Source organism: Pavona decussata, unplaced genomic scaffold (genome assembly GCF_977016875.1).
Source record: "Pavona decussata unplaced genomic scaffold, jaPavDecu1.1 SCAFFOLD_215, whole genome shotgun sequence".
In the NCBI taxonomy this organism is placed as follows: Eukaryota; Metazoa; Cnidaria; class Anthozoa; order Scleractinia; family Agariciidae; genus Pavona; species Pavona decussata.
The window spans coordinates 575759-594203 of NW_028145620.1; the positions used below are offsets into that span (position 1 = coordinate 575759).

Genomic DNA, 18445 nt, shown 5'->3' on the forward strand with positions numbered 1-18445 from the left:
ATGTACAGAAATTTGTTGTATTCGATCAAGTTATTCACTGCTGAGTTTGAATTTGATGAATTGGACATTTTTGAAAGGATAGTTGAATTTTTTTAAAAATTTTACAGGTGTGTGCAGTTCTAATATGTTAAAAAAGCACAAAGTAAAAAAAATGTTGTTGTTCTTTTACTATACAATAATTATTATTTTGACATTATGTAGAAAAAAAGAGAAACATTGTTGCTGTTATTGTAAGGAAATAAATTAATGTAAAGGGCCTCCTCAGGGTTCGAGCCAAAATAAAATTTGTTTTTAAACAACAACTCATACAAACAATAATGCTGGTTTATTGCTCATTAGTATGATTTGGGCTATTGTCAAATTCTAAATTTAAAATTGCCACTGAAAAACCTTTACAATAAGAGGAACAACAGTTAACTTATGATCCTGGGTCAGCATTAACCAGACTTTTTAAAAAACCCAACCCTGAACAAAACCCAACAATTTGCTTAACTAGCTATTTTGTGAAACAATGTTTTACCATTTGAAACTGATGGCAAAGAAATAAACCCGAACAGTTTTGTTTGCTATAATAAAGCACTCATTTTAGTAGAGATAGCGCTGGATTTGAACTTGTTATTCCCTGAGTGCAGCTATTGGTTTGCAACTTTACAGATCTAGGTCCTCAGAAATAAATAACAACATAACCATATGTTCTCTATGGTGTTGATGTTTTGTTTTCTTATCTAGGTAATTGATTCAGGTAATTGACATTTATAAAAGGGACCAATTAACCTGCAATGTTAATCCAAACCTATAATAAAACTTCAACTTCAAACTGAAAACTATTTGATTGACAATTATATTCATCTTAACACAACTGTGGTCAATGTATAGTGTTTACATGTTATATTAAGGGTTTTGCTAATGCTATGTGGTTCAGTCATTGAATTCCATATGAGTGTATTCCCCTGCATACCCATCGAAGTGGTGCTGATCTGCGTGTCCCTGTGTGGCTGGCATGTGTGGGTTCAAGGGAGAGTATTGAGAGTGATTAAATCTGTAATTGTTTACATTAAATCCAGGTTGATTTGATGAAGGATAACCCATATTTCCTGGATGCTGCATGGCACTGAACATGAACTGAAGCCCTGTTGCTAAGGTCTTATTTAACATTGCTGATGATTCAGCCATTGATTTCATGGCTGCCTCTAAACCTTCATCTTTTTTGGTTAGACCTTCAATCATGGCTTGCTGGAGTTCCAACTGCTTCTGTGAATGCTGTAGCAGAATGTCCTGTTTTCCTTCTTGTGTAAGTTTTTTCTGCAGTTTTTCTCGTTTGTTATCAACAAATGTCTTGGTTGATTTGGCTCGCTTCCTCCCCACTTTTGCTTCACCCTCTGAATGGCTTGACTCTGTCAGTGATGGTGACACACTTCTAGAATCATCACAGGTTTGAACTTCAAATGAACCTTCAACATCCACAGACACGTCTTCCTCCCTTGCGATTTCTGCCCTGTCTACATTTTCTTCATCAACACTTTCAACAATTTCTGTTTCTGTGGACAAAGTCTCCACCCCAAAGTCAAAGGGTTCTGTTCCCGCAGATCCTCCCCAAAGTTCGTGACATTCATGCCAGTATTTCTTGTTTAGTTGACCAGAGCCAGATCTGAGGTTATCTTTGCAGTCCTTGATATAACTTCGTTTCAAACCTAACAAATAACAAGTTTTAACTATTACAAAACAAAAGAGCAAACAAAATAATGTAGTCAAGTCGATTAAAGCAAATGGTGACCGAACTGAAGACAGATATATGACAACAATACTTAAAACAAGAAATTACACCTCCCAAAAAGAATAATCCGAGGTAAAAAAAGTACTGTACTTTCAGCCAGTCAATAAAGAAAGGAAAAATAAGTGAGAGCCTATATGTTAAAATGAGGAAGCCATTACTTACACAGTATATTGAAGTTACCAAAATTTAACAAAACAAACATTGATTTTACATATACTTACATATATTACATACAGTACGTTTGAACAAACCACATTGTTTATTTCCCTACACGGTTTATTTCAGTTATTTGTTACCTTTATATTTGTTTTTAACCCTTCGAAACCCTGTAGAAATCACTTCTTTTTCTTGCCTTAATTCTTGAACGTAGTCTTGATATTCTTCCTTTGTCATGTCTGCAAGCTGTTTCATGGGATTCGATGGTTCGGCCTTTCCGAAATCAGTTTCCCATTTTTCTCCAAGAGACTTCCTAATGTGCTCCCACATAAGAACTTTATCAGAGTCCCATTCTATACCTTCGCCAAGTTTTTGACGTTTATAATTTCGGGTTGCTAGACGAAATGCGTCTGTTTTCTCTTCGTCCCATGTCCAACGTGACGACGCCATCTTGTGTTGACGTAATTTACGCATGCGCTACTCGATCCAGTCCACAGATAGGCCTATTTCATACCGAAACGAGTGGTTATTTTTCGTTTACATGATACTGTTGCGAGATTTCGTGCCGGAATGAAATTCTCGCTCCGGTGCAACAACCGGGGTGAACTCGCGCCGGTATGACCCGTTCCAGTATGACATTTTCAAGAGGTATCATGTAAACGAATACAGAGCGATGAGAGGGAACCGGGGTGAACTCGCGCCGGCACGAAAGTCGCCCCGGTATCATGTAAACACCCCCTTACCTGAAGTGAGGTGAAGAGAAGAGAAGAGAAGTGAAGTGAAGTGAAGTGAAGTGAAGTGAAGTGAAGTGAAGTGAAGTGAAGTGAAGTGAAGTGAAGTGAAGTGAAGTGAAGTGAAGTGAAGTGAAGTGAAGTGAAGTGAAGTGAAGTGAAGTGAAGTGAAGTGACGTGAAGTGAAGTGAAGTGAAGTGAAGTGAAGTAAAGTAAAGTAAAGTGAAGTAAAGCAAAGCAAAGTAAAGTAAAGTAAAATAAAGTAAAGTAATATTTCAGTAAACGAAACAATGGACTTACATGGATAACAAAACTATAGCAAATCTGAAGCAAATGCCACATTTCCACAAATTTGGCTTAGTTTGCTTGAGAGCAAAGATTGATTTTACACTAGATTTGCTACCCATAGCAATGATGGTAAATGCCATATTCGTTCAAGATTTAATTGTGTTTTTGCACAAACACAATGCATAGGTACAATTTTTTATAGAATTTATTTATGGATCAAATGTGCATGCAGATGCGCTTTTTTAAAGCTTTCTTGCATATGACGCAAATTAGTGTACAAGTTTGCTGTTTTACACGACTTCTGCTTCTGTTTTAAAAGCATTCAAACTTATCATTTTGAGCGAGTTTACAAAGCGTCAATAATTTGTTATAACACGATAAGTGCTTGCCCAATCTCTTTAGTGCCAACCGTTTTTCTTTGGCATCGAAAAATAAAATACAACTTTCATTGTTGTTTTCCGTTTTGCTACAACATTGGGAAACGAAATTCATAGTTCCATTTTCGTTTTCGGTTTTTCTACCACTTTGGAAAACGGAATTCCAATTTCCATTTCCGTTTTTCGTCTTTTGTTTTCCTACGACATTGGAGCACGGAATTCGAGCTTCCATTTTTGTATTTCGTTTTCCTATAGCATTAAAAACGGATTTAAATTTTTTTTTTTTGTTTTCGTATGGCATTGGAAAACGAAAAATCGAATTTTCCATTTTAATTTTTTTACAAATGAGATTCCAAACGGAAGTGAATCTGACGTTCACCCGGATATAATAATAAATGAAAAAACAACAAATAACTGATACAACTGCTTCCCGCCCAACGTTTTCTGCCGCAGTTGACAGTTCGTGGGATAGCTTCGATCGTGTTCGTGTTCACTTTTATTATATATATATATATATATATATATATATATATATATATATATATATATATATATATATATATATATCATAAGTCTTAAGAGCAATTCTCCAGGAAAGTGAAGCAAAGTTGGAAATGAAAAATTATAACCCCCCTTCAATTTTTGTGTGGAGGTAGGTTACCTTGGGGGATAAACAAAAACAACCATATTTGGATCGGCGGATGTATCGTTGCCATGTTAACCGCACTAGATGAAGTCGGTGTTAGGACCATCTTTTGAGCAAAAGTTCCACTCTCAAAAAGTAAAAGTAAACGAGTCTGGTTCTCGAGTGCATGGGAACCAATTCAAATTAAATTCACACAGATGGTAGAGCCACTCTCCCAGTTTATAAAATTTGTCATTAAAATAATTTGGGTTTTATAAACAAGAAGAAAATGCTCGTCTTACTATGTTCCCTGTCAGCCATTTAGACAAGCAGGAAAAACAAGCACAACCATATTCCTAATTTCTCCGAAAGTACTCTTTCCACATAAACCAAATTAGCAGCAGAGATTACACAGATATTGACATTTTCAAGTATTATAAAATCAATTTGGGGAAAACTATATCCTGGCCATGGGTGCTGAAGACACCTGGGACAAATTGCAAAAAAATTGCAAAATTTGTAATTTTGAGGGCCCTAGTATTTGCTTCAAACAGGCTTTAGACTTATTTTTTCCAGGAAAGATAACATGCAAAGACACATGAGCCGGAAACACAGTGAACCGCCGAGTTTCACTCCCTTCAGACCTATGCCGTTTTCTGTAGAAAAGTGTCAGCGGTTTCAATTTGTACATCCATTTACTTGTATGGTTGCTGGCATGACCGGATCAGGAAAGACCGTCTGGGTAAAATCTTTGTTGCAACAGGCTCAAAGAGCAATCAACCTACCACCAGAGAGGATTGTTTGGTGTTATTCGCAATGGCAGCCCGCTTATCTAGAATTGATGGCAACAATGCCAAACATAGAATTTATCAGAGGTATTCCTTCCAATCTAGAGCATGACTCCTATTTTGACATCCGCCAACGCAACTTAATGGTGATCGATGATCAGATGGCTGATGCCGGTGAAGACAAGCGAATCGTCAACCTGTTTACAAGAGGATCCCATCATCGCAACCTAAGCATAATTTACATCGTGCAGAACTTATTTCATCAAGGAAAAGGTAGTCGAAGTATCAGCTTAAACAGTCACTACTTAGTCCTTTTCAAGAACCCCCGGGATAAACTTCAAGTGCTGACCCTGGCTAAGCAAATGTATCCCAGGTACACCGATTTCTTTATTAATCACTTTGAGCAGGCCGTACAGAGGCACTTTGGTTATCTCCTAGTTGACCTTAAAACCACCACTCAAGACAACTGTAGATTGCGAACGAACGTTCTACCTAGCGAAGAACGATTTGATAACGTAGCGGTACCGGACAATATCTCGCAGGAACTACTACAGTACCTCAAACAACAGAACGTAATGACTCCCGCAGTAGTTCCAGTAATGAAGAAATTACAAGATTCAATGGATGGTCTTCTCTCACGATCAGACCTTGGAGATGACGAAAGAGCAAAGCATTACATGCAGCTGCAAAACAAGTATTTGACGTTTAAACAACAGTTGAATTCCAGACTCAAAGAATCAAATCTACCCTACTCTGAAGAACAGAGACAAATTTCTAGCAATCTAATGCCAGATCAAGAACCAGTGACTGTACAGGCGGCCGCTGTCCAAACGCCCATGGTTATACAGGCGACCGCTGCCCAAGAACCAATCGCAACACAAGCGACGCCCGCGGAAGCGTCACTTCCCTCGTCCATCTTAAGACCCCCTCCCACAGTACCCTCACCTACACAGAAAAGAAAAAAACCACCTCGAATTCGGTTTAAAAACTACCTAGATGACGATGATCGTCCCTCAAGAAGATGCCGGCGAACTCACAGAAATCATCCATATAAGGCTTCTCAACAGGATAAATTTTAATTAAATTGTGGCGCAATCACACACATGGATGAAAGGACATCAAAAATGACATTCTATCCCCCTAGCGATGACGAGGATAAAGATGATTAACACCGTCATAAGAACTTTGCTTTGTACTTGAATTGTTGAACGATTTAAATAAAGAATTTTCAGTAAATCCTGAGAGTGTTTTATTTTTCCAGTGCGCGCCAAACATAACATGCAAATTAATTTAAGCAGCCAGGAATCGATCAACCGTAATAATATTCTTATTCGGAGCAATCTGGTAAACAAAAGACAACAAAAGACTGTTTTTACTGTTTAATCCCCGACAAAGCTCAACTAAAATAACATAATAGCTTAAGTAACGGTGCGTGAATCGAAACACGCGTCCGATGTCTGATGTATGATTTCACCTTTTATGACCTACAAAATCACAATCTCGATCAAATTCATCCAAAATAGAATCACTGAAAATGTATGATTATTACTGAAACTCACAATTCGTGAATAATGTGCTTGGCAGTAATCGATTTTTCATAAGCTTACGAACAATGAAAATAGACTACTGCATACAAGTGAATGAACAACCTAACTCCCGGTTATCTTCGAGAATGACTTCAACACCCTTCAAAAATTCACCAAAGGAACGCCAGGCAAAATAATGACCTCACACTACCCAAGTGTAGGCTTGCAAAAGGCCAAAGGGCTTTCATCTTCCGTGGAGCAAAAAAATCTACAATCATTTATTGAAGCATATCAGAAACACGGGAAAACGTAGCGTTTTTTTTAAAAAAAGACTTTTTAAGAATTTTTTAATTCATGGTTTTTTTTTATTATCGTATTTTTTTTCTCTCTATATTATCATCCAAATGTAAATAGTTTTCATTATTATTATTTTTATTTTAAGGAAGACAGAAAAACCCCCCAAGAGGAGCTATACAATAAAGTATGTATGTAATATACTTTATGATGTCATGTATCCAAAAATAACTTGAAAAACCTGTCAAACCGGTAATACCGACCATGACTGCCATAAGTTAAAAATAGAGCATGACATCATTGATCAACCTGTCAAACCAGTTCATAACCTGTTGGTAAGACTAAACTTAAATATGACGTCATCCTATAATGAGTGATCAAGACAATGGGCGGTGACGTCATCGTCGTTAATTTATGCCCCCTCAGGAAAATGAGATTCCCCCTCGAAAAGGGGGACAAAAACATCCCCCCTAGACTACTCATAGGCCAGAAGTCCGAGAAGCACGACTGCTGACCGGATGTAACGCAATTTAATGAGATGTAACACCGGATGTAAGTGTAATGATATCCTCTTGTAAATCCCCAGAGGATCTCGGTGATGTTGACAAATATCAAGCGAGCTTGCTTCATCGTGATTAACATCAAAAAAACCTAGTTAAAATGTATGCGTTTGGGCATATCAAGTACCTTGATGCAAACAGACTTAGAAACAGCGCAACAACAATGTACCATACACGAAGAAAACCATAGTTTCTTTAAGAAAACGCTTAGAAAATGCATCATAACATAAATCTAAAACCAAAAACAAAGTCAATGAAGCTGAACTAAAGTATGGGTGAAAATAAAACGCATGATCATAATAGCCGCACCCCCTCCCCCCCCCCAAAAAAAAAACATCGCGCAGAATGCCTGGACATCATGAATAATTCATAGCCACTGAAGCGGCAAATTCGAATGCGATCGCGCTTTGAAGAGCTATAAATTAGAGAAGAATGGGCCGAAACTAGGCAACTAGGGTTCACAAAATTCACTTTCCCGAGTCTCAGAAATGATAATCTCAAGGTTCACGCACGGCTTCTTGAAAATCAAGGATTAGTCTACAATTTGCACTAAAAAAGAATGAAATTGAGAAATTAGAAGTTTTATGTTTTTCCACTTGAATATACAGTAAATTTTGCAAATTTTCGTACAGACAGTCATTTTGGAGAACTATTTTGGGAAAACAAACATACCTACTAGACTTTCACGCACGGCAAATCTTAGACGAGTCTTTCCTTGAAAAGAATCCGTTTTAATTTCGAAAATTGGTCACGAGGAACCTTTATGTTTTTCAGTTTGAAAATTGTTGGTCGTAGTTTTATTTGAAAATGGCGCGTTCAGAGCTGGCGAGCTATTGTTTTCAGCCCAGACATGAATAACAATACATGTCAAATGAAACAATGCCTATTGTTGAAAACCACTCTGCATGAAAAAATATTCTTAACTACCGCGAATTTTAAAATTGCCATATGCATCAGCTGTTTTACTCACGATCTACGGTCAAAACAAAGATGACGGCGTGCGCGACCAATAAATACAATAGCGATCGAGAGCTCTTTTCAGAGCTCTTCGAAAACCTGCTCCGTCCGTTCTTAATTCACATCGTGCCGCCATACGTTAATGTTATAAACTCTACTTACGATTTTCAACTGAACGGAGGTATATGGAAATCATTGTGGAGGGACGTTTGCGGAAAACCGGCCAATTTGTTCGACCATCCTTTCCGTTCGCCTACAAATTAGAGGAATCTGGTCGCGAGCGCAAATGTTCTAGTTAAAGCTTCTCTTTTTTCGCGACAAAGAAAAGGCACGTGCGCGCGAGTTTTTTCGAGCATAAGCTACTCAAGATTCAGGCGCGTTAAGTATATGTTCGAATGCCTGCGAAGGCGCCACATTTATTGCCGTGGGTTTGGCGGAAGGTAAGACTTGCCCTATTCACAATTAGTTTAAAGCTGGCCAAACGGCCTTTCAAAAAATTTGATCTGTTATACTATTGAACGTTAATACGCTTGCTGCCGGTCGCAGTTATTCAGCCATACTGCAAAGGTGCGATATTAGGAAACAATAGAATGAACAATAGCTTATGTGGCCATTGTCTTTAAGCTCCGACCTGACAAGTTAATGAGCTAAGCGGTATTCCCTGCGGAGCACGGCGCGCGTAGATTCGGACCAATGACAGTCACTCAGTTTACGCTTCACCGCTAATATTACAGATCTATAACTTTTCCCGTACAGTAAGTAAATGTCCCCAAAACAATAGGCATTCTGCGCGATGAAAAAGAAAAGAAAAGAAAAAAAAAGGAATTGCTTATAGACTGTGAAAATGCAATTACAAATTCAGGTATGATTAACTATTCGTGACAAGAGAATAAAAAATTCGCACGTGAAATGTTACATTTATATACCTGCACGGCAAAAAATAAGAACCATTTCGTTGCTGATTTCATCACGGTTTATACCAAGTCCGTAGGCTTGCACGTGCCTGGAAATATCCCTTTGACATTCACTGAGTTTTATATTGTTTCCACTGCACTCACAAACGTCCCTTTTGGGATTTGAAAAAGAACAACTTTCCATTGTCCAGACCAGGATATTTCATTCGCACGACGATATGCAAATTTCTTTAATTCCCTTACAGTGTTTTTGATCGACGGCACAAATTTACTTCCGGTCACCCCTCCCCCCACCAAGAAAAACTACAAACAAATTAATAAACAAACAGAAAGAATGCCAAAATTTGGGCAGGTATTAGGTACTGAATGTGAAAATTTATCGGCCTGGAGAAGACTTATTTATTTCTGGAGAAGAGGTGGGTCAAAAATTCCAACTTCGTAACTTCTAATGTGTGCGCTAATGTCCCAGATCAGTGACGTATCTTACATGCAGGCCAACCTTAACATTATTAATTAACATTAACAAACAAACCCAGGGAACATGGGCGGCTTATAATTATGTGGACAAATATCAGGTTGCGTAAAACGATCAGTGAAGCGCTTTTATTTTGTCCTCTTTATTCACCACTGTAAAACAGTCATAAAAGCGGATCAAAAGTCGTCCTTTTATTCCTCTATCAATGATATATTGTACCAAAAATATCTAAAGAAAAGCCATTGCGACAATGTAGCTTTATCTGAAGCTACAAAAACAAACAAACAAAAAGCGCGTATATCGCATTTTAAAGTACATCCGGTCAGCAGTTTTGCTCCTCGCATTTCCGGTCTACATACGTTTGGTGGTAAACAACCATTTCTTCGCTTCTCAACCATGTACCACGGAATAAACGGCTCAATTTAGCAAAAGACTTTATTCAGAATCGTCGCAGACATGCATTTGCTTAGCTGTGATCTTGATGCATCTATTTAACTTCCTGGATGGATTGTATTGATGAATTATTTCGATACTCAACACACGACTGTGTTTGACCTGTTCGACTGTTCTTTATTCGGGTTAATGCATCATCATCTTTGGTCTAAAAGTAGATGTTCGGTGAGGCTAGCCAGTTAGACTTGTCCTTTTCGCTAGAGTCTGTGCAAGATTTGGTCAAGAAAATGGAGCGAGCAAACTGAGGAGAGACCCACACTATACGACAAAAGCATCCTGAAGAAATTCCCAAAAGTTGCAAGGTAGGCTTTGCTTCAATTTATATTTCATTAAATTCGTTGGCCAAAACCTAATCAATGAAATGTAGATAACAGATAAGATGATAGAAAATACCTCTGAAGCTTATATTCTCTATCTAAAGCCTGTTGGAGCCAAATACTGGAGTCCTCAAAACTTCCAATTTTGTAATTTTTTGCAACTTACCTCGGATATCTTCAACACGCATGGCCAGAATATAACTTTCCCCAAATAGATTTTATGATATTTAGAAACTTCAATATCTATGTAAGCTCTGCTGCTAATTTGGTTTTTTGGGAAATAGTACTTTCGGAGAAATTACGAATATGGTTCTGCTTGTTTTTCCTGCTTGTCAAAATGGCTGACGGGCAACATAGTAAGACGAACATTGTCTTCTTGATTATAAAACCCAAAATACTTTAACGGAAAATTTTATAAACTGAGTGCCTCTACCATCTGTGTGAATTTCATTTGAATTGGTTCACATGCACACGAGAACCAGACTCGTTTATTTTTACTACTTGAGAGTGAATATTTTGGTCAAAACATAGACCTCAGGCCGACGTGATCAAGTGCGGTTACCATGGCAACGACACACCTGTCGATCCAAATGTGGCTGTTTTTGTTCATCCCTCCAGGTAACCTACCTCCGCACAGAAAATGAAGGGGGGTTAAAAATTTTCATTTCCAACTTTGCTTCACTTTCCTGGAGAATTGCTCTTAATACTTAAATACTAGCAATGAGCAATGACAGAGGAGGATTATTTGATATTTTTCACCGGCGGGGGAGAAAGAAGAGTCGAAAGAAGACTCAAAAAAAATTACAAGTGACTGCAGAAAGGTTGGCTCAAATATTTTGTCCCATTAAACTTACTCAATTGAATAAAAGTGAAGAACGTCCGAAATCCTCTTTTTTGAGTGGAAGAATCCGAGTGGAATGTTATCACCGCGTAATTTCCAAATACAAAGACTTCTTCTCCAGACTGGTCACCACAGTATTTGCCGACAAGCAGGTTATTATCATCTATTATTTTGAAATAATCTGACCTGCAAGAACATTTAAGTATAAAGTTAGTGAAAATGATTCATCAACACTTTCAAGATAAATGGTTTCTTTTATGAAAATAAATCAATTTAAAGAATCATAAACCCCTTTGTCATTTTTAGCCGTTCAAATCACTAGTTAATATTTTTTTGGATAATCCTTCCAAAGTTCAATTCAGCGCGACCCGTAAAGTGCACTTCCCAGCCCCTCTCTTTTTGGTGTATCTTTGGACTTCGTTAGAGCGGCGAGGACTGTTCGCAGCCGAGAGATTTGTTACACTTTTGGAATGGCATTGTTAAAGCGAATCTGATGCCATCATCTCTACCATGAAACTGAACCCTAGAACTCAGTCTTGGTTTCATTGTAGCCGGTATACAGTGGAACCTCTCCTCACGGACACCTCTTTAATACGCACACCTCTCTATTACGGACAGTTTACTTGGTCCTTGAGAGACCGAAATCCATATAAGGCCTACACCTCTAAAACGGACACCTATATAATGCGGACACTTATACCTGTCCCCTTGGTGTCCGTAATAAAGGGGTTCGACTTTACACGCTAAACATTAGATGTACTATGCAGTATGAAAAGACCGACGGATTCGTTCTTTGAAGCTCGCAAGAGACTCAAATACGCATCGCGCGACCGAGATTGTTAATCTTTTAAAACTTTTTTGGATGTTATCCCAACAGGCGAAAACAAGAGACGTCTGCTTCGCAAATAGTTCAGAGCAAATTATGTCGCTTTTGTGTATACCCGACTCTATTAGGAAGATATCAGGTAACGCGATTTCTATTCCCCTTGCCCTAAAGCTCAAAAGTTTGCTTTCGGTTCGACTTTTACGCAAAAAGTCTATACGGTACGTAGAGGAGTAAAACTTGACGATAATTCGGGTTATTAATAAATTCACCGGGTAAATGGGATTTGTTGATTTAAGTAAAGGAGGTTACTAAGTGCCAAGATTCACGATATGTGACCATTGTCAGCTTCTATTTTTTTAACAGAGTTTCATCGGACGCGTTATAAGATTTCATGACCCTCTGTCGATTTGGTTCATATACGTGAATCAACAAATTCGATTTGCAATTGCCCTGCAAATTGAGCCTGTATTATGTTCTAACCCCCCATCCCCGCGCCCCTGCTCCTTGTGCGAGTCTAATTGTTGTTGTTTTCTTTCTTCACTTTTATTAATTCTTTTGGTAAACGTTGGGCCGAAAGGCTTGCTACACAGACTACAGTTTGCATTTTTCCTCTAAAGGTACTGAAGTCATTGGATCACCCGGTCGTGTTTGAGAACCTCAAGGCAAATATACTTCCGTATGCGGAAATTCTAAATATGAATTGAGAGAAATTCACGTATCGTAAGGGCTATACCGGGTCTTTCCGTCTCTGCCCCCTTAATTTCCCTCTTAAAGATGTGACTGATAATTCAACAGGATTAGAACTTATCATATCGCGTAAATCAGTCACGTGGGCAAGGATTAAATTAAAAAAACTGTCAATCTGAAAAGCCTGGGGTGGCAATTGATTTTAGTCCCAGGGAACATTGGGGCTGATTATCTTTCGCCTCATTAACAGCCTTTATATTATCACTCCAATTACCATTCTTCAGTATACTTTTGAATCTACCGTTACCGACTATCCAATTTTTGTAGGCTAGGTGGTCGCTTACAGGAGGTGGTCGCATGCAAGAGATCAGACCTAGGGTGGCCAGCTATTGAGTCATAAACCTATGGTAATTTCCGGCAAGGCAAAACAATCTTCCTCAAACGAAGGATAAACATTATTTCTCACTACCCCTATGACTAAATGAAGTATAAATCTTCAATACCACATTCCCTCGGAATATTATTTTTGAATCCTGAGGAAACAAATTGGATGTTGCAGACAGGCAGACAGCTTTATTTCATTAAATTTAGGGTGGCCCTGCCACGCAGCACAAACGAGTTGACCTGCTATCAAAAAGAGCCCAGAGTATCAAATACGTAATTGTCAATTATAATCTATTTTCAAGTCCTTTTCTTCGTTTTCCTTACCTACATGAAGAACTTGGCTCCAAGTCAAACATTTGGAAGTAAATTTTCAGCGCCTTGCCATGTGGAATAGAAACATTGTAAACACAGTGTATTCCGGCTGGATAGTTGTTGGGATATAAGGGGCTTTCCAATGTATTGTTTGCCACTGAAGCACATCCTGGTAAAGTAAATGAACAGAATTTCTGACACCGCAAATGAAATATACGACAGAAATATGTGCCATATAGGCTGACACTTGCCATTGATTTAAATTAACTATCATGTGATTGAAAATAATTTGTTTCATTTCATGTTGCTTAAATTAAAATAATTTTTCTTTTAGTGAATGTTACACTTTATTCCCACTATCTGCTTGATAGGAGTGGCAAAATATCAACTGAGAGAGATGAAAGTGAAATATGCGAAAAGCATATATTTGAACCATCAAGGCCCGGCTGGGCTGGAATTAATTTGCCCGCATAAAATTAGTTGACCGCTGGTGCAGAGACAGTAGTGCGGGGGTTACATATAAAACTGTTTACAGTCCCCTGTTTTCCTTTTTGAATTTTAAAATCAAAATCTCCCCATCCTGTTTTAAACTGCCAAGCGCAACCTTTGGGGACCAAAACTATGGAGGGAGCCACTCGATAGGTTGTATTGCGTTTTAATCGTCTTTCTCATCCCACTCGCAGCCCAGTTGGGCTTGTCATTACAAACCAAGTTGACGGCAGTTCGATCGAAGTGTGGGATATTGACATTTATTAAAAACTGCATCATTGTATAATGCAATTCGAAGGATTTGATTGGCTTAGCGGCCATGGTATATGAGCAATTATACCATGGCCGAGAAATGGCGACCATTAAATTGCCTTCTGGTCGTTCTTGCACAGCGAAATCAGTAAGATCTAGCAATATTTCTCGGTTGTTTTTAATAAAACAATTATTCCACTTGCGCTTGTTGGATATGAGATGATTATAGCCAACTCGGCGCTACGCGCCTCGTTGGCTATCTATCATCTCATATCCAATGCGCGCTCGTGGAATAATTGTTAAGTAGCGCTTGTACCGTAAACACTCTAAGAGCTACGTGACTTTATGGAAAAAAAAATGGGAAATAGCCTAAATAGGTTTCCTTGAACTAGTACTTACTGGCCCCTGCCTTTTCCTGTACTTCAATAAGCATGTCGCAATTGTTACGGAATCCATGCACATGCTAAAAAATTGTTCTGTAATTTTCCCTAATGTAAACTTTTACGTACTCCGTCTAAATTTTCGGGCTCTAAACTAGGATAACTAAGAATTTCTCAAAGTTCTTCGTTTCCCAATCCTACGGCGTTTGAGCCCTTACTCCACACCACCCCCTATCCCCCCTCACCCACTCCTGTGGTTGTCTGTCATTGGTCTGTTGAGGCTTCTTCCCAGAAGCTTTTCCAAGCATGAAGATAGAAAAAAAACCTGCTTCCTTCAGAAAAGAACTCAAATCACCCATCCCAGGGCTTTTCAAAATTTTAAAAAGAAGATAAAGTAAAGTGAAGTGAAGTGAAGTGAAGTAAAGTAAAGTAATTTATTCAATATCAATAATTCACTGAACGAAACAATGGGTTTACATGGAGAACAAAACTATAGCAAATCTGGAGCAAATGCCACATTTGCGACAAATTTTCCTTAGTTTGCTTAAGAGCAAAGATCGTTTTACACTGGATTTGCTACCCATAGCAATGATGGTAAATGCATACCTGTTCTCAAACTCATTAATAATTCATCAAGAGAAAACAAAGAAAATCACTACTGTGACCGAAATTTGGATGTGTGATCCTAATTACCATAAAATTTTGCCAACTTTAGCCTTGAATTTCTCCAAGAATTATTGCTCATTTGAGAAGCCATATCAAACACTCGAAAGTGTGATTCATCAGATATCCAAACACCTCGAAGTCGTTTAAAAAAGCTCGACTGCGCCTCGTTTTTTCAACCTACTTCTCAGTGTTTGGATATCTGATGAAAAACGCTTTCTCGTGTTTGATATATTACTTCAAGATCTGTGCTTTTGCACAAACACAATGCGTAGGTACAACTTTTTATATAAGGCTTTTACCGAACGGTAAAATGCGCTTAATGGAACGTGACGCCTTAGGGGTGGCTGGTCACGCAATGTTGTGTCGACCCCAGACAACAATGTATACACGAAAGCCTCATTCATAAATGAATACTCTCTATTCAGTAGGGTTAGGATAAAAGCCTTTCATGGCTAGGAAATTGTACCAATATGTTGCACAATTGTCTAGAAATGAATCTTACCTTTGCTGGGATTGGTTCTCGTTTTGTAAAGCCCTATTGATGGCTAGTAGTTTGCCACGTTGTGTCCTTTAGTTTACAGTACGTTTGTACCTATTGGCCGAACTTTGAGTCACTGTCTCGCTATAAAAGCGTCAGAACACTATCCCAGGGCATTATCCTGGCAGTATTGCACGAACGCAAACACGTTTAAGAATTTTGTTTACCCACCCTCCCTCCCTTTGGAGGAGGATTGTTATATATTCATTAAACTTGGGGTCACTCCTTGTGGTTCGGTTAAGTCTGCGTTGCGACTTCCCTCAAGCTCTTGGCATTGCTCGTATCTTGCCATCTCATACCTTTGCCTTTATCTTGTCCGATCCAGCCCGTATGGTGCCGGGGAGATAAGAAAGGCTCTGCCAATACTCTTGTCCTACCCCACGTTAGTGGGGAGGTAAGTGAGGCTTACGTTTGTTTTGCGCACATAACCCGAAGTCGTATTAACCTGCCACGGGGATGTGTCCCCCAATTACGCCACCTTGTTGTCTGTTTACTTTGTCTCAATACTGTTATCTAGCTGCATGCTTTGTTAAACAATAATAATTTAAAGTATATGCGGAATAGTGACATTAAGGATTTATTTATGGATCAAATGGGCATGCAAATGCGCTTTTTTAAAGCTTTCTTGCATATGACGCAAATTAGTGAACAAATTTGCTGTTTTACACGACTTCTGCTTCTGTTGTAAAAGCATTCAAACTTATCATTTTGAGCGAGTTTACAGAGAGTCAATAATTTGTTATAAGACGAGAAGTGCTCATGATAAAGTGCTTGACGATAATCCAGATGGAATTGGAAAACAAAATCGGCCCACATTTCAATTTCTAAATTAAAAAATCCTAAAATCATAAAAAGAAAGCTTAACAGAAGGTATTATAATTTTAAGGTGGAAACAAAATACAAAGTTGCTCCAACTTTTAGCATGATGCTTCCACGGGGATCACCAGTGTCTCGCTCTCATTATCACTCTTTTACGTAAATAAAAATGAGCATATCTGCGATCCTTGACGTTTGTTAAGCTAGGCCATTAAACTTACTAAATTGAATAAAAGTGAAAAAAATCCGAAATCCTCTTTCTTGAGTGGAGGAATCCGAGTGGAATGTTAAAACCACGTGTTTTCCAGATACAAAGATTTCTTTTCCAGACTGCTCACCACAGTATTTGCCGACAAGCACGTTTTTATGATCCATTATTTTGAAATAATCCGACCTGCAAAAAAAATTTAAGCATAAAGTTAATGAAAGTGTTTCATCAAAACTTTAAAGTTAAATCGCTTCGTTTATGAAAATAAATCAATTTAAACCCTTTGTCCTTTTCAGCCGTTGAAATCACCAGTTTTTATTTTGTACTTGTTGAATAATCCTTCCAAAGTTCAATTCGGCGCGACCCGCAAAGGGCACTTCCACATCCCCTCTTTTTCAATTGGTGACTTTTTCTTATTTCCACTGATCATTCAGCGCCAAGAAAAGAACTTACCCATCATCCGAGTCGGACAGATTATGTGTCTTTGGACTTCGTTAGAGCAGCGACTGTTCGCAGCCGAGAGACTGATTTGTTACACTTTTGCAATGGCATTAAAGCGAATCTGATGCCATCATCGTTACCATGAAACCGAACCCTATAACTCACTCTTGGTGTCATTGTAGCCGGATATACACGCTAAACATTAGATGTACTATGCAGTATGAAAAGACCGACCGATTCGTTCTTTGAAGCTCGCAAGAGACTCAAATACGCGTTGCACGACCGAGATTGTTAATCTTTTTTGGATGTGATTCTAACAAGAGAAAACAAGAGACGTCTGCTTCGCAAACAGTTCAGTGCAAATTATGTCGTTTTTGTGTATGTCCGTCTATATTGGGAAGACGTCAGGTAACGCGATTTCTATTCCCCTTGCCCTAAAGCTCAAAAGTTTGCTTTCGGTTCGACTTTTACGCAAAAAGTCTATACGGTACGTAGGGGAGTAAAACTTGACGATAATTCGGGTTATTAATAAATTCACCGGGTAAATGGGATTTGTTGATTTAAGTAAAGGAAGCTACTTTAAGTGCCACGATTCACGATATGTGACCATTGTCAGCTTCTATTTTTTTAACAGAGTTTCATCAGACGCCTTGTAAGTCTTCATGACCCTTTGTCACTCATGTTCATATACGTGAATCAACAAATTTGATTTGCAATTGCCCTGCACATTGAGCCTGTATTATGTTCTAACCCCCCATCCCTGCGCCCCTGCTCCTTGTGCGAGTCTAATTGTTGATTTTTTTTCCCCTTACTTTTATTAATTCTATGCGTAAACGTTGGGACGAAAGACTTGCTACACAGACTACAGTTTGCATTTTTGGTCTCAAGGTACTGAAGTCATCGGATCACCAGGTCGTGTTTGAGGACTTCAAGGCAAAAAGACTTCCGTATGCGGAGATTCTAAATATAAATTGAGAGAAATTCACGTATTGTAAGAGCTAGACCGTCTCTGCTCCCTTATTTTCGCTCTTAAAGATGTGACTGATAATTAAGCAGGATTAGAACTTATATCATATCGCTCAAATCAGTCACGTGGACAAGGATTAAATTGAAAAACCGTTAATCTGAAATGCCTGGGGTGGCAATTGATTTTAGTCCCAAGGGACAGTGGGGCTGATTATCTTTCGCCTTATTAACAGCCGTTGTATTATCACTCCCATTACCATTCTTTAGTATACTTTTGAATCTACCGTTACCGACCATCCAATTTTTGTAGGCTAGGTGGTCGCTTACGGGAGGTTGTCGCTTGCAAGAGATCAGACCTAGGGTGGCCAGCTATTGAATCATAAGCCTATGGTACTTTCCGGTAT

The 18445-nt window shown here is 38.6% G+C and overlaps 2 protein-coding genes across 2 annotated transcripts in view; both read right to left on the minus strand.

Annotated features, from left to right (window-relative positions):
- Positions 1 to 383: 383 nt before the first annotated feature.
- Positions 384 to 2666, minus strand: LOC146459868 (uncharacterized). Its single transcript, XM_085088671.1, has 2 exons — positions 2071 to 2666; positions 384 to 1691 (listed from the first exon to the last, which is right to left on the minus strand). Exons 1-2 carry the CDS (start codon positions 2402 to 2404, stop codon positions 919 to 921), a joined length of 1107 nt encoding a protein of 368 aa, XP_084944797.1. The 5' UTR covers positions 2405 to 2666; the 3' UTR covers positions 384 to 918.
- A 2866-nt stretch (positions 2667 to 5532) lies between these two features.
- The window catches only part of LOC146459869 (dorsal-ventral patterning tolloid-like protein 1), a 63214-nt gene continuing 50301 nt past the window's right edge, over positions 5533 to 18445 (minus strand). The window contains exons 12-15 of the mRNA XM_085088763.1: positions 16636 to 16868; positions 13298 to 13454; positions 11090 to 11262; positions 5533 to 5684 (exon numbers count right to left, since the gene is read on the minus strand). Coding sequence (XP_084944889.1) covers positions 5533 to 5684; positions 11090 to 11262; positions 13298 to 13454; positions 16636 to 16868 — 715 coding nt within the window. The remainder of the gene's footprint in view (positions 5685 to 11089; positions 11263 to 13297; positions 13455 to 16635; positions 16869 to 18445) is intronic.